Below are 17,497 nucleotides of genomic sequence, written 5' to 3' on the forward strand. Positions count from 1 at the left end.
TGATGAATTGGAACAGCCCATTATGGAAGAGCGTGTCCAAATCTGACCTCTCAGAAAAGAAGTGAGAGAAAGCACATAAGGAGATATTTTCCCCCTGAAAAAATTCCACGTTTGATTTTCCCTCTCCTGTTCAGCAGGTCCAGGGTCAGCTGCCTCCATTAATGATTCCCGTATTCCCTCCAGACCAACGAACCCTAGCAGCAGCTGCTCAGCAAGGATTCCTTCTTCCTCCTGGTTTCAGCTACAAAGCGGGATGCAGTAAGTCCTGTAGACTTTTTTAGTTGGAATTGGGTACAAGGCACAATTTAATGCCAGCCTGTATAAGGTTCTAGTCTGATGGACAAAGCCAACAACTTGCACAGATGAGTTTAAAATGCAGAAGTAGTCTGTGTTGAATGAGGAAAGATTGTCAGAGATGAAATATGTTTCAGTGTAACAGCAAAACATTTCACAAGAAAAGTAGATTTGTGCACCTTCTTTCTGACAGATCTTTTTGACAAGTGAATGCTCATGACCACACACACACACATAGATCTGAAGAGAAGCTATTTGAAAGTTCCTGATAAATTTCAACGCTGTTGTAAGAAAATATGTTTTTTCCTGAAGCAGCCTGCTTACTATTTGTGAACTGAGGGCCTATTCTAGTCTCTTTCTTCACACAGAATGCACATTAATCTCAACAGGGGTTCTGCACAGAGATCAAAGAGAGCATATGCCTTTCAGTTTGATGGACTAGCACAAACTATATTTATGGGAGACTAACACAAAAAAATATAGCATCTACATTTTTTTTAATCTTTGAAAGATTTGTATTGTTCTCTACCTCCAGATATTTTTTTGAAATTTTGTTTAAGCCTTCCATAGAATCTCATGTTCCTGTCAGCAAGATGGAACAAATGCAAGTTAAAGATTAACTGAGGATCTCCATTTCCATGAATAGACTTAGCTACAGCATGAATTTCAGTCTTGTTTTCTTGTATTTGTGCTTCTGTAACTCTTCTGACTCCAGTTTCCTACCAAGTTATCTAAGACTTGCTTGCTCTACCATTTTCTGTCTCTGTTATGTGTGCTTAGCCTTATTATATCCATGTCAGTGTATCCATCTGCATCGTTCACCAACCCACAAATTCATCAGTTGTTTGAGTTACTCAGCAATTGCCACTGCAGCAGTTTCATAAAATTAGTACTTAAAAAGATTCCTTTATTTAACTGGCTTAACCAATGATTTTAGATTTCTTTAAGTTCCCATAACATTATAGATACTGTACTTGAGTGAAAAAGTTGAGTTGCTTTGGCCACAACTGCTTTTTCCTAATATTTTACAGACTAGGACCACTACTGAAAGTTACTGTTCAAAACACTACACGTCCCTCAGCAGCTGCAGTGCCAAAGCATAGACTCATTCAGTTCTTCCAGTGATTTTACACTCATTCTTTCTTAAATGGGAGAAGCAGTGATTCACATTACAGAATGTTTAACTGAAAGCTGCACTGAATATGATGCTAGCAAAACTGTAGGCCTGGAAATGGTCAAGAAAGCATCCTGTTAGATTTATATGGCATACTGAATCATCTCCATGTTAAAGCAATTGGATTTGGATAGAAAGAGTTGAGGTTGGTTTCTTCCTTCTTTTTACTGCATGTGCATTAACTGTAAGGCTGTCATATAGTACCTCACATCCATGAAGTACATATGACATCACGTATTTGTGTAACCTTGAAAATGAAAAACAAAAAAGAGCAAAGTGGCTGCTGCTCTTGGCAGTAAGGCTTGGAATTAACAGCATGCCAAGGTCTAGGACTGAGCAGAAGCCAGTGGAAAAAGGCAGCTCTGTGTTTGGTGATTCCCTGGCATGTTTGACTGAATTTAACTGAGAAGCTGAGGAAAAGTGATAAGTAGTCCAAAGGATTTTTCTTTTCACTCACAGTTTAGTGTAAACAAAAGCATATACGGATTTAGCTACACCTAGAAAGCTTGTAGCAGGGAAGAAAAAGGAAGTGCCTTAAAACTATAACATGTTCACATCAAGTAATGTTTTTGACAAGCCATTAAAACATATTTCTCCCACTTCTCTGCTTGCCCTTCTGTTTATCAGGACTCTTGGCAAAGATGTGGGAGATTGAAAAACAAAGAGGTTTGGATAGCATTTTCTAAAGTACCTGAGTGATTTTGGAGGCTAAATCTCTATTTGAAAAGTCACTGGGATCTAAGTCTCAAGGATATTTAGCAAATGTTTATACTGTTTATACTCTGAGCTACAATACAGTTACCTACGCTAGCTTGAAATGAACTGAAGTTGGTAGCAGGGTAGCAGTTCATCGGAGAACTTAGAGGAGATCAATTTGTGCAACTTTTCAGCACATTAAATACCTAACTTTCACAAAGTTCACTTTTGCAAGAAAAGCCTTTGTATGAACTTCTGAGTATCTCATTACCTGCATCTTTGTCTGACTGCTTATTAACTGCACACAGGGACAACAAAAATCTCTATGAGACAATTCATTTCCAGTCACAAATAACTAAGACTCATGAGAATCAGTTCTTAGAGAAGTTCAGATGCTGTTTCTCCATAAAAGAGATGAAAGTCTGAAAGAAAAGGAAAGGGAAACTGCCATGACAAATAACCTGTATTTTCATAAATAATTATTGATGTTCAATACCTTGGTTATGGATAACTAAGATGTCTGCTTGGCTGGGAACACCTTCAAAGGGTCTAAGTGTTTATATTGTTGTGTGCCCTGCCTCTTTGAAAAATAACTTCTCCAAAATTGTGTCTCAAATGAAAGAGCAGGTCATCTGTGGCACTCAGGCCTCTGGTCAGTTGAGCTGTTTCACACATCATGGGTTCTCTGATCTGCCTCCTTCTTCCTGCAGGCCAAGTGACTGGAGAGATAACTGCCTCTTGTTGCTCATCTCTGTGCCTCTAGGCAGCCTGGCCTGGCTTTAGCACTCAGTAACCTCCTTCTGCCCAAACTGGGATAGCAGTTGAAATTCTGTTAAAATTGCTTAAACTAAGCTGGCTAGTTTTAATGGAAACATGTTGGGAAGCAACTAACCAAGCTGTGGTCACAATAGTAACCTTTGGCAGAGGGCTGTGAGTTGAGACGGTGGCCTCTTCAGCCAGCACAGCTGCAGCTGGAAGGGAAGGTGTGATCAAGCCTTGAGGTTAGCGAAAGAGAAAAAATAGTGGTATAACTAGGTACATCATTTTTGCCTCATTCAGCTTAGGTAATGAAGCCAAATTCATTTATTCAATGCCTTTTGATTTGCCTGCCCATCTTAGAACAACAGAGGGTCAGATGTGTGTTTCCCAGTGCTTTCAAAGAGTATGTGTGGTAGGGTTCCTCACTCCTTGTTTCCCAATTAAGTAATAGCTTAATGAGAGAGAGACTGTGGAAAGGAAGAGTACTGTTTTCACCATGCATAGTTCCTTTTATGAAGGTTGGACTGCAGATAGGGCAAAAATAATCATAGCAGGTCATAATGGGTCCATTTAAATTTCTGTCATGACTAATACCCAAAGAAGAATAGGAGAACAGGGCAAGATTGTACCAATAATTTGTACCTATGTACTTTGCCAGATTACAGTTGTTTGGCACTCAGGGATCTTCTGATGCAGTGGTTTATCCACTTAGGTTCCTATCTGACTGGAAATATTTTATAAGGCTGAAATTCTAAAGAGAATACAGCAGTATCAATCTCTAATACGTACTCAGTAAATTAGTCACTTCTCAAAATATTTTCAAAATTGGATAAATATAGGGAGGAGATGGGTAAACATTTTTTTCTGTGGCTACATGGCAGGTCATGATTTTCAGCTTCCAATGCAGTGTAGTAAATTTTCTTTCTTTTTAACCATAGCAGATCATGCTTGGGAGTGGCTTGGTTTTTCATTTTGTTTTGTTTTTGAAACAGATGGTTTGCATTACATAAGAGACAATTTACACAAGTTGACACTTCCCCTTTTTTCTCTATGGCATATTGTGTAGTGGTAAAGTTGGCACAGAAAAAGGGAGGAACTTCTATTAGGATTACATTTATATTTGAGAAAAATATGTATGATCTGTGGTTCCAGTTAATTCTTAATCTCCATACCTAGACAGAATTGCATGTAAAATATTAAATAATATTATAAAATACTGAATGCTGTTATTTACAACTACAGCCTTTTTTCATGTGAAAAAATAAGTTGGAAGTATGTGATGTGGCTATATTGTCCATTATCAACAAGAAAAAACACCAGTTACCTATCTGTTTGCTACATATCTATTCACTGTGCTATTTGGAATTTAAGTATTTTAGCTTTTATGCAAACCTCTTTGTATATTATTATACGCACAATATATAATATTTATATATTTTTAGATTTAATTAATATTTATATTATATGTAATCATGTATGTCAGATAGAAATCTCTCAATAAAGAGTGGATGCTTCAAAATGAAGTATTAACTGAGTGACCTGTGCCGTGTGCAGTTGTTAAGAATTAACCCCAGTACCGTACGTATATTAATAGATGGGGTTTTACCGGCAGTGAGCTCCTCCCATTTCAGCTGATGCTGAAACCAAACAGCCCGAATGCTGCATTTCCCAAACTGTTGTGAAGCTTCTCCCACATTTAAACTATGCAGATTAACTCAGGTAACCCTTCTCATTTGTTCTCAGGAAGCAGTGCTTAACTCCACTGTTTGTTACTGCTGCTGTTGCTAGTTAGCTCCACTTGTGATAACTTGCTAGATAATTCATGACTCCCAGCATTTTCACGATGGTGACTGAAATGTCAGTTCGACTGTGGTCTGAGGAGCTGTTGCTGTTGACTTCACCAAAGTCAGATTTCACACCAGATGATACAGATCTTCTAGGGCCACTCTTAGAAATAATTAAAATTTATTTAGAACTAATTAATATTTGTGAAGTGCTTCGAAAGCATTAAAACAGCGTTAAGTGATAGAGGATAAGTTTTGCAGTGTGTCCTCGAAAGAAAGCATAGTTCCAACTCAGAAGGATCTGCTCCACACTTGTAGATAGCATGATCCTTTCATGAATGTCCATGTATAGGTTTGTATGTGGAACATTAAAGTGAGATCGTCTCCTGTATAAGTGGTAATAAAGGGAAGGAAATAAAAAGTTGTGAAAATGAAGAGGCTTCTTTGGAGAACTATTTACAGGAAAGGCAGAAGGGGTTAAGTTGGGAACAGTGATAAATTTGTTATTCTTCACCCAATGTCAGCAGCAGAATGCATGGAGGCAGAATGCTTCCCCATGCCTTCTCTGTGAGTACGCATTTGCAGCACTGTTTACTATTAGTTTTCCACTAAAAGACACTGAATGATCCAAACTTCATAAAGAAGATGTGTTCCCCCAAGTCAAAGATGTTAAGTAACATTTATTTTGGAAAGTGTGCTCCATTGCTTCTTTAAGTATTTGATGAAGCCTTTAAAAGTGTGTGAAATGCTGACTAGCTACTTAGCATAGTGGGCATGGTGTATCCTTCTTGGGATTTTTCAGTATGATTTCAGCTGTAGAATGGCCAACAGTTTCTTCTTTGGACGATAAAAAACATCACTGTTGGTTTCCTACAAAGAGGTGTGCAAGAAATTGAATTAAATGAGGATTTTAGGATCTGTTCTCTTTTCCCAAGAAACAACAGTTAGTAATACTGTATTTCAGAATGTTCTTAAAGTGGTATTTAGACCAAATATGTTTTCCAAGTTGTTCACAAATTCTCATGAAAACTTCTAGGTAGTCCTTTGTTTGCTGATACCTAAGTTATTTTTATGGAAATATGCCAGATTTTAGAAACAAGAACTGTTTTTACTTACCCATTTCTCCTCTCCCCTGTGCATAATTTGTTGTAACAAATCATATTGTGTTCCCGGTCAGATGTCATCAACAAGGGGCTTTCTGAAAACACTTTAATCACTATTTCAACCATATCCAATTAGGGGGGAAAAATGTGAATACACAATAGGTACATTGTATGTTTCTTACATATCAGCTTATTGCTGCTGGAAGTGCTCTAAGTAAAATAAAGCATACAAAGTTATTGATGAAGTATCTAATTACCTTTTAAATCGGCAAAAATGTGTGAGGTGAACGAGCCAAGACTAATACAATTAAAATACGCTGAATTTACTGTTCATCTATATTCTGAGCAGTATTTCCTTGTCTGATAAAAATGAAACTCTCAGTTAATTGGTTCCTCATACAGTACAATAAAATTAATGTTTAGGAGTTAAATACCATAAACTTCCTCAGGGAAATTTGCTGATGTATCTCTGTTTTTTAGTTAGTCACATGTTTCATTGTTTAATGGACTATCATGTGGACTGTCTTATAATTTTTTATGTACTCAGTGTCCATGTGTCTGGCTTCTGAAGAGGCTGAGTGCTAATTTCTGGTTTAACTGTGTCAGCTGTATCAGCTGACATACAGGTCATCGACAATCACCAAATCACAAGAAAAAATATTGACATTGCTATGCTTTTATCAGAATGACAAAAATAGGAACCATGTGTTGTGAAGACCACATACTGTAGCTTCTTTATAAAGATGCTAGTCATCTTTCAGGGCTACTGTTTATGCCTTAGAAAAGACTGAACATATGACTAAACCCTCATCTTCCCCCCAGGATAAGAAAAGAATAATAGCATTGTGGATAGAAACAGCGAGAATGGGGAATTTTTGGTAACAACTTTGTCTTTTAACATACATGAAAATGTGTCAGTTTTGTAATGCTGTAAATGCAACTGCAAGTATCAAAACTGCAAAAAATAACACAGCTGAAGACTCTTTCTAACTGAAAGCTTCCCATAACCCCTAAACCTATGTGTGACTTCTCACAATAATGCTAATAAAAACAAAAAGGACAGGCAAAATAGTGGTCCTGTGAAAACAGGCTGACAGTTTCAGCTTAGTTTCTTCTAGGCCATAATAGATAACCTGATGTTTTGGCTGTATTATCCATCGTTAGGCAACAATAAAAAAGTCCTGATTTTTAAATTTATGGGCATGTACAAATCTTGCTGGAAATATAGTGGTTTTCCTTAGTACTCAGACCTTTTGAATAGGTGTTGTTTATTAAACAGGTTTAAGACAGGTATTTGTGAATCCTGGAAATCATGAGATCACAGGGTTATTCTGGTTGGAAGGGATCTCAGGAGGTCTCCATTTCAACCTCCTACTCCTGTACAACTTACTATACCAGCTAACCTCTTGTAGTTAGCTGTTGATCAATGCTCTCAGAACTGTGCTCAGAGAAAGCCAGGAAACTGGTTTGGATTTCATTTTGGAAGGCACTGGTGGTATCTTCTACATAGTCTTATTATCTATCTAAATCCCTAATGCCTAGAGCCAGAAGCTGGGGAACACTGCCAGTATTGCTCTTACTGCATGTTCACCACTGCACCAAAAAAAACCAAAACCGAGAGGAAAGTAGTGATGAGGATGAGAGTGAAAGAGTGGTGAGAAGAGATGCACTGACTTACCTGTCAGCTACCCGTCAGCTGTGGTTATTCATTATAAATATATTTCAGTAATAAATTGAGTCTAAAATTTTTGTGGCTTTTTGTGGAGATTATAAAAAAACAGGGAGAAGATAATGTAGGTTCTTTTTCATTCAATAGAATGTACTATAAGGAAATGTTTATTCTGGTATATTTCATAGAATTTAGATTAGCATTCCAGTTTTAGAATATAAAGATTTGTTTTTGCTTCTTGCTTGTTATGTTCTTTAAGTGGCTTTTTTTTTGTTTCTTCTCCTTTTATGAACCTCTGACTTCTTTCACTTTCTGTCCCTGAAAGTAAGGTAGGAGGAAAACAATAGTAAAATAAATAAAGAAAAAAATAAAAGGAAATAAATTCTGCTTGTCCTTTTCTAGTTGTTTTTTGTTTTTGTCGTTGTCTTTTTTTTTTTTTTTTAAGAAGAAAATTTCAGGATAAAATTGGAGAGCTCTATTGTTTCATATAATAAGGTTCAACCTAAAAATCTTGTCAAAACATTATAATTTAACGTTAGCATGTAACTTGATTTATATAGCAAGTAAGACAATTGTGCCTGCTCTGCAACACTTGCAGCCTGTCAGGAGATTAGACAAGACACTAGGGGGGATTACACCTTGAAGGAGAATAAATGAGATGAGTGACAGAAAAAAAATGTCTTGTGAATTTAGGTGAATGGTGCAACACACATAATGTTAGCTCGTATGTTTTCCTTTCCCTTTAACTGAAACTATTAATTTTTTTTACTTACTAAACTCTTTTGATAAAATTTTGCAAAACACATAAATTCTTTAAGAGCCCCTGTTTTACTTCTGCAAGTACAGAAATCATTTAATATCTGTGAGCTTGATAGCTAGTCAATTGAAAATTAAGTTCCTAAACACAAGGTTGTTATTTTGTGTTTTAGGACATGATGTCCACTTGGCTCGGTACCACAGTTTTCTTTTGCAGAGTGTTTTCAGTGGAGTACGATGGAGAGTTCATAGGAAGAGTGTTTTAAAAGTGAATGTACTTCATGAAAAATGCTCTTGTAAGCAAGATCTTAGAAGATTATTTTGGGCAAGGATGAAGGTGTGATTTGAAATTGAAAGAAGTTGCAGTGCATAAATTATCAAGAAAGAAGCTCTGGGTATGTTAGCAGAAGATGGACCAGAGGAGGGATAGAGAAATAAAGAATTGGACAGAATGGAGGATTCAGCCTTGCCTTCTTTCTTCCAAAAGTGATGGCTGGCCCATGGAATTCTCCTTTGCTTACAGTGTGCACCAGTACCTCTCATACACCCTGTCAGCTCAGCCAACCTGACGTATCCCATTTGAGTCATTACATGCTGTATCGCCTGTACAAACTTATTTCTGTGCTCTTTTTCACGTACTCAGACTTGAATAATTCTGTTCTTCAAAGTGAAGTCTGAGAGTAGCTAGGAAGTAACTGCATATTAGAGAAGAATTTGTAAGGTACTGAAATAATTTTTGTCTTCTTCTTTGAATAAAAGTCGCAGCCTTTAACCTGCTCCAGATTTTACCATAAAGGAAAAAACAACAACAAAACTCTCTGTGCTTTGTTCATAACAAAAGACCACTCTTAATAAGAGATGGAACTTGAAAAAAATGTACAATATGTTTCTTTCAATTGCTGAAAGATTCAGAAAGGTGTTCTTCTGCCTGTGTGTGTTAGTGTATTTATTAACAGAGAATTTTGTGAATTGAAACGTAATATAGTTGTTTGAGAATTTACCTATCTTTTCAGTGGTAGAAGCTGGTGATTGGCTTGGGAAACAGATATTTCTAATAATGATTTCTAAGATAACTGTGTATCTTACCTCACATTGCTGACAAATTCCCAGAGCTTGGGGAAAAAAAAACCCACAACTTAGCACTTTTGTAAATGTAAAAATAAGACATTTACCGAAGTATTAAGCAAATAGTTAAGAAGCATGTTTCTCAGACTTAGAAATTAACTACAACCAGACAAAACTGTGTATGATATGGGAATAAATTTAAGGACATCAAAAGAGGCGTCTTGTTCTGAAGTAGTGGCAGAGAGCATGCAGATATATTTATTAGAGGAGGCTTCAAGCCTTAGTACGCTGAAAAGTGGTGATTCTCCTGCATTATGTGATATCTCCGAGTGCTTGATCCCCATGTTTATACAGGGCCTGGCTCCTTCCTTGGGAAGAGCACTGGCTGACGAGTTACCTGTGGGTTTTCCACTGGGCTATTTCATGATGCCAGGCAAGGCACAGCATTTGAGCATATTTTTGACTCTTGTGTTTTGTCTCTTGTGAATGGTGAGCTCTTCTGGACAGAGGTGATCTTTATTAGAAGGCAAACAGAGTGGAACACAAACCCTGATGGTGCCTCTGCTCATCACTGGGCCTTGCTCCAGCTCCATTGCTGCTGCTGTGGTGTCTGGACTGTGGGAGCGGTGATGCACTTGTGAAAAAATTGGAGCACAGATGGGTGTTCTTCTCTTCATAAGAACAATTGCTAAAGATAAGCACAAGATAGCAGAGAATGTTACCAAAGCATAATTATAGGCTTTTATAATATTCGTAATAGGCAACAGAAGCCTTTCAGACTTGTTTTATGGTTTTGTTTGTTAAAAAGATTTTGGAGCACTGGAAATATGTGAAACCCATTAAAAAGTGAACGGACAAACAACCCGCCCTGGAACTACATGATAGATGAGGTTCCTTCCAACCCAAACCATTCTATGATTCTACATAAGCACACATTAGTGTAATAGAGATGTGCTTTCTAGGCTACTCTGTTAGGAGTCCGAGAGGCATTCCCTAAGCCACCAAAGCCAGTGGGTCTGAGTATATGTGCATAGGCATGTGGTCTTTAGTATGTTCTTCTCTCATGAACCAAGCTCGATACATCTACCAAACACACCCGAAAGGATAGGAAATACCACAGCAGATTAGGGTATGAGAATCTGCCAGGCTGTTCAGGGAGTTGAGAATAGTGGGATTTATGAATTGTGCATGAGGTTGTGGGAGGGTGGGCTGAAGCTTATATAGAGTGTGGAGAAATGAGGAATGTGAGACAGCACATGGAAGCTAATCTTTTAATATCTGTGTTTTAGTATGTATTATTTGTAACTGAAATTTTTACTGTAAAATAATATGCTAGTGAGCATCATTTCCTTTGCTCTTGTTGGAATTAAGAAAGTAATCATGTCATATTCTTCTACAACTGGTACTTTAACAAAATGTCCTCTTCTAGAGAGGAGCCTTTCAGAAAGATATTTAGATTAGCCTTTGAGCTACTAGTGGCATGGTAGGAGTTGAACATCATTCACTCTAAGTCTTGAATCTCCATCTGTTTCTTTTCCATGATTTCACATCATTGCATCAAGGCCCATTGCTTGGGTCACAGGATAATAACTCTCAAGAAAATTTCATGTCAGAGAAATGTTTCATTCAATCCATGATATGAAATGGAAAGTGTACATCTCAGTTAAAGCAAAAGAGAAGAGTAAAATAATGAAAAATCTTCAGGGGGAAAAAAAAAAGCAACCAACATTCTACAAACAAAAGAAAGCACACTACTAATTAGGAAATCTGTGCCCAAAGTATGGCCTGATGTTGATGCCAGGGACATTTGTGAATGAAGGTACCTGTGTTGAACTTTGGATTCCTGTTACTTGGCTTCCTAGCCTTGAAGAAGACTGTGGGGCTTCAGCAAAGCATTATTTAAGATACTCTTACATATAAGTAGACATGCTTGCAGTTAAGTATCTCTTAAAATGCTTTCCTAGTCCAGTTCTTTTTTCTGGACCTCCATCTCTAGAAGTTGTGGAATTTAATTTGTAACAGGAGAGAGAAATGAATAAAATGAATGAAAAGACTTCTGTAAAGAGCATAGTGTTATAAAAGGGAGAAAATAAACAATAACATTTTTCCTGAAGAAGTATGCACCAGCACAGATTATTTCTGACATTTTTCAAATATGAGATATATTTCTTTTCTTTTGTTTTCTGCTCCCTGTAACTTACACTTGATACTACTATAACTTTAATTCAGTAACTGCTAATGATTGTTGTACAGAACAGCCTGTATCACCTTCTTTGTCTTTTTCCACACTTCACTTAAATAAAAATGAGGAGAACTTTTAACCTACCTATCTAATAAAACATGCTGAAACATTTAGCTAGATTTTCTTGATAAAGCATCATCACTTTTTCTGTAGACTCAATTCAAGAAGCTTTTTTGGTGTTGCAGGAATCAGACATGCTAACAGAACATTGGAACAAACAGAAGGGCTCTGTTGATCCTTATTTGCGTGGAAACTACTTCAACATTTTACCACTTGGAGAAGCAGTATAATGCATGTAGCTTTTAAAATGTTTTTTATAATTATTTTTTTACCAGTTTTCTTAATAGATCTTTTGTTGAGATGGTAAAAAGTTTATTATAATGAATAAAAGTGAGTGACTGAAAGTGAATGTCCTATAACATTAAAAAAATGCCTGTCACTATCTAAATTTTTGCCGTCTTGTAAGATTCTCCTTAATAAAAGCCTGCACCTTTTTTGTTAAGCTTTTACGGGGTCCCTTTATCTCATTCTGCACAACGCTGCCCTTACTAAGCTGAAACAGTTTTCTTTCAGAAGCAAAACTGAACCGCAAGTCGTGGGGTGGAGTTGACGCGGGGATTTCAGGGGCTTGTCTCTGATGCACTCCACATGATTTTTCCTGTTACAGGATCAAACCCTGAAAGTGCAAAGCAAGGGTTTTTTTCTTGCCTGAAAGCAAAGCCGGTACTGCGGGGAGTGCCACTTGTGATCCGTGTGGGGCTCGGTTTGCTAACAGTGACCGGAGTTTGGTTAACTCCATATTGCAGACAAGCTTGTAAATTTGTCCCCTTCTAATGCTGTGATCCTTATCAAGGCTGTACTGTTTTCCTTTTCTTCTCCTCCACCCCATCTTCTTTCTTTCTTCCCTCTTTTTTTTTTTCTTTTTTTTTGAAGTGCAGCCTTCTGATCAATGTGCACTTTTTTTTTTCCATTTCCCTAAATACATCATGAAAAAGGATGAGGTTTCCGCCTTAATTGCTTGTGCCTTTTATTCACATTCCTCTCTCAGCCAGAATTGTGAAAAGAGTGTTAGTAAAAGGCTGCACAATAGAGCTTTTCATTAGGCCTCAACAAGGCACACAAAAGAAGGCTTTTGGAAGGAGTGAATGCAGGACTTTAATTTGCAGGTGGAGAGCAGATAAAAGGTGCTGACGCCTCTATTATTCTCTTACTTAGGTGACCCCTACCCCGTTCAGCTGATCCCGACTACCATGGCAGCTGCTGCCGCAGCAACACCAGGCCTAGGTCCGCTCCAACTGCAGGTAAGTGCAGCAGGCTGCAGGTGGGCTGCATGTGGAGTGAGCAGGGCTGCTGGGCCGCGCTCTCCATGCAGAATTTCCATCAGGAATAAAACAACTGTCAGCCCGTGTTCATTTTCCGTTCGCTGACATGGAACTTTTTGTTAGCTTTTTTAGTATTTAGTTAGTATTGTCACCAATCTAACTGTGGTTATGTTGGCGCTACAAGTTGGTTGTGTTAGCTGGCCCCATCCGTCAGATTGTTTTGGGATGGGTTGTGCAGCCTGGCTGGGTGTAGACACGTGCTGTGCCACAGAAAAACTCTGTCCTGATGAGCACTTCTAAACTGCTTAAAAGTCACTTAGCAAGATTATGGCATTTTAAGCTGTAAGCTCTCAGTGCAACAACTGGCCCCTCCCGCCATGTTTCGTGGGCTCATCACGTTTTGGGTACTGCTATTGTACAGGTAGTTAAAAATTATGCTATTTTAACGTAGGCAGTTATAAAACAGGTGAAAGGATACTACAGAATCTTTTTTTTTTTTTTTTTTTTTTTTTTTTAAACTGTGTTTTCTGGATGTATGGGATTCATACCTCCCAATATTGCTCTAAATTTTGGAGATATTAGTGTGCTGTCCATGTGCCTCAGTGGTGCAGATATTCCTCAGCTGTTTGTGATCAGCCTTCCTACCCTCATCAAACTCTTGGAACTTAGAAAATTTGATGTCCATGTCTGCACGTCTGCTTTGCTGGTAGGATGATTGTAGTCAAAATTGGAGACTAAATTAAATCAGGATTTAAATCATCTTCACTCCTGCACAGTCCTGATTGACACTCATTTATAAGAATGAAACAAAAAAATGCAACTCTCAATTGCTAATTTGTTTCCCTACTTATGATTATTTGCCAAGTCACATGAAACATAGAGCTTTATACCTACTAGGAAATGCTCTACATTTTGTAAACAGTGCATGTAAAGTGCCTTCTCAAACACAGTTTGGTCAGCATCAGTATGAAGTAGGCTCTCTATGACATCAGATATTTTAGTTGTTTGACCAGTAAGTGAGAGCATGGGACATAATTCTGGGGAAGATTTTATTTTATTTTAACACTGACAGCGGAAGTTAACAGAGTTTCACAGAAATAGCTGCCAGTGTGTAAGCTGACACATTCCATGCACCACAGAGGTTAATACATTCATTCCTATTGTGCCTTTGTATGAAAAGCTACACTGTCTGTGTGTTAGCTTCTGATTCTGTGAGTTACAAATACCGTAGGCGGCTTAAGAATCATGGGAGCCATAAAAGTCAACCCTTTGAGATGGATTTTGAGGAGTAACGTCAGTATTGACAATATGCTTATAATAGCCAAACACACATGAACACATATTGAAGGAAGAAGGAAAAAATGGAAACAAAAAATGGAGCTAGCTAGGAATGAGCGTAGTCTAATTCTCCTCATTTATACACTGATTCAATCTGCTCCTAAAAGAATGCATCAGTGATCCAGTAAGTTTGGAGGGTTGTGTACTTTCATTTCAGGACCAGCTTTGGGCTGTATCTCTGCATGTGGCAGGCTGAAGCATTCTAAATAAAATGAGCTTTATCACAGTAATAGTTTCCTTATAAAAAGATGGCTGTGTGCTAATGTCACTGACTTTATAAATATCTTAAGATGAGTTTAGATGATGAAGAATTTGCAAACCTCAGAGGCTTTGTGTTTCTGTGTAAATGAGAATATTAAAAGGAACGTATTGACGAAATTAACCTGTGTTTTTTTACTACAAGTTATTTAGTCTGGAATTGGAGGGAAAGTTTGGTAGCTAGGCAGGCTGAGAGGTTCAACATACTAACTGTAGATTCTTTCATGTTTGATCTTTAAGGTTGTGAATATGCTACAAAAAAATAATCCACTCATATATTTCTCATGTCTAACTGATTTTGGCTATCACTATAAACTGGTAGAAATTGGACATGCCTCTTCGTTTCTGCTGCGATTTGAAAGAGTTAGACAGACTACATATGTTTTGAGAAAGATTTTACAATAAAACATTCAGAATGGACTTTCACCCTTTCTAACATGAGTGGAGCTGAATCTGAGGGAAAATCATGTGAAGATTATTTTGATCTCATTTGAGGAACATTCCTGATGCAGAATGTAGCCGCTGGCCTAAAAGCATTGTGCTTTCCAAATTCTGTTCAAATTCAGTTTTGGTTTTTGGTGATTGTTCCTTCAGTATGTTTGTCATGAATAACTGATGCAAAGCCACCTATAAGTAGTATGAGTGAATGTGTACGCATTACAGTTTCTTTCAAGAGGAACTCTTCTTGCTTTAGAAATTCATGTATATTATATATAACCACAGTGTTCCCAGAAACACTTTGTCCTCTGGTCATCTGAGAGTAGAAGGTCAGAAAAACACAGTGTTCCTATTTTTATTTTTATTTTTATTTTTATTTTTATTTTTTTTTAATCCTCCCTATCACTTACTTTTCATGTTTTGTATACTAAAAGCAGTACTTTTTAGAACAGATCAAAGAACCTGGCAAAATAAGTGTTTTGTTGCTCCCAGCAAAACTTGGTAAATGGTGATATCTTAGGGGAGACAAAAGCAAGAATTTTTTCTTGTTTATTTGTATGGTGATAATAAACATACCTCTGCTATTTCATTAGAGAATTTTAAGTCAGAGCGTGGCTTTAGTAGCAAACTGCAGAGCGAGCAGGAAGTACTTTTCTATTCCTCATTGTCAAAATTGAATTTTCTCTGTATAAATGAAATGCAGAGTGTATTTTTAGAAGGACAGCTAACATCTGATTGTTTTCCCGTGGCAGAGGAACCCTTTGTCAGTTAAAATGTAATGCCTCATTTTGAAATGCCCTGTTGATTCCCACTGACAGGTTTGTAATCTGAAGCCCTCCACTTCACTCCCTGCCTTTGAGACCTCGCTGGGGTATACAGATTCTGTCATCTGATATCTGCCACAATTAGCCATATGTGATTACATTCATTTCCAGTATCCGTAGAGAGCCTAATGACTCAATAAGAATGGAAGCTAAAACTTACATTGTTAGCTGTTAAGAAAGGAGGAGCTGGATGGAGCCATGTTGGAGAAGCTGCAATTAATGTGATGCATTTGAATATCTTCATGATAAAGAGCTGTCTGTCAGCCCATCACATTCATTTATTCCAACATTTAATGACACCAATGTTTTTGGGGGGGGGGGAAAAAAAAAGTTTTTAGCTTTTCTCTTTCAATGGTAAAGTTCACTCCTAAACTTTGCGAAGTGTCATTTTAAAAGATACTCTCATTGCTGTAAAATTCCTGTTGGTGAGCAGGTGGGTTTCTGATGCTGATTTTCCCCCTTGTAAATTCCATATGGCCTTGTTCCTAAGGAGTGATGCAGTGTAGTGATTTTGTACAAGTTGATCAAAAATAAAACTGAATGAGGCTGGCAAATCGAAAGGTCTGCTGTATGCCTTATCTAAACATGATTTAGATAGATAGTTTTTTTACGTGGTTCAGCAGATGAGGGAATTAAATTTCCCTGTCTCAATGATCAAATTTATAGCTAAAAGCCTAGATGCCATGTGACAAGTTTTATACAAAGTAAATATTAAGTTAGTATTAAATTGATTAATATCATTTGTTGAGTGTACTCAGAACGAACAGACATTTGCAGAAGTCTAAGAAAATTCAATGTAAAATTATATCTGATGTGGGTTCTTTCTCCTAAGAAGAATGGCTCCTCGGTGCTTTTCCAAGCATTACAAAATATGGGACCTGATAGCCTGATCTAAAAACTGAGAGGGGTATGCAACAGAAGGTGTGCAAACAGTTCACGTCTCCCAGATTTTTAGCTTGATAGAGAGGTAGCAACAACAGCAGATTATTAGACAGTCATACAAATACTGTATGTACTGTACTGAAAGATAATGCTGGTTATATTCTGACAACTGCCATTGTAGTGTTACTGTACAGACTTTTTGTATTCATTAAGAATAGAGCAACCTGATACAATACAGACTTCCTTCAAATTCCTGCTCTTCAGAAATACACCCTAAAAAGTTCAGAGTGACCACATCCAAACTTTTTTCCTTCTTCATCTTAGCATAAAACAAACCTAAAATCTTAATTATTGGGGTTTGCATTCAACATTATGACCACAGCTGTCTTTACTTGGATGACGGTGGCCTACAAAAAAGATGAGGGAATCTGTCAGGGAATGATGTGACAGGACACAGTGTAATGGTTTTAAATTAAAAAGAGGTATTTTTAGACTATATAGAAAGAAGGAATTAATTCTTCATTAAGAGGGTGATGAGGCACAGGAACAGGCTGCCCAGAGAAGCTATAGATGTCCCATTCCTGGAGGTGTTCAAAGTCAGGATGGATGTGCCCTTGGCAACCTGATCTAATGGAGGGTGTGCCTGCCATTGCAGAGGGGCTGGAATTAGATGGTCTTTAACGACCCTTCCAATGCAAGCCCTTCTGTGATTCTATGATTAAATAGAATCTTGTGTCAGTTTACTGATGTGAAGGTATTTTAGCTGGGTCTCAATTCTGAAGAATCCTGATTGATTCTTCATATCAATTTGGATGATGATGATGATGAGCAGATTTAACCTCAAGCAAATAATTCCGCCAAGATTTTTGCCCTGCATTTTCCTTGCTATGTAA

At 37.5% G+C, this 17,497-nt stretch overlaps 1 protein-coding gene across 10 annotated transcripts in view; it reads left to right on the forward strand.

Annotated features, from left to right (window-relative positions):
- SOX5 (SRY-box transcription factor 5) overlaps positions 1–17,497 on the forward strand; it is a 479,987-nt gene that overhangs the window by 383,150 nt on the left and 79,340 nt on the right. For 6 of the 10 annotated variants that reach the window (XM_042890060.1, XM_042890061.1, XM_042890055.1 and 3 more), the window contains 2 exons: positions 135–258; positions 12,758–12,843. In XM_042890060.1, the coding sequence (XP_042745994.1) occupies positions 135–258; positions 12,758–12,843 (210 nt within the window). The remainder of the gene's footprint in view (positions 1–134; positions 259–12,757; positions 12,844–17,497) is intronic. The other 4 variants (XM_042890056.1, XM_042890059.1, XM_042890063.1 and 1 more) reach the window with 1 other exon arrangement.

This window comes from Lagopus leucura, unplaced genomic scaffold, assembly GCF_019238085.1.
Source record: "Lagopus leucura isolate 7727_CA_CO unplaced genomic scaffold, USGS_WTPT01 Super-Scaffold_100159, whole genome shotgun sequence".
Classification (NCBI taxonomy): Eukaryota; Metazoa; Chordata; class Aves; order Galliformes; family Phasianidae; genus Lagopus; species Lagopus leucura.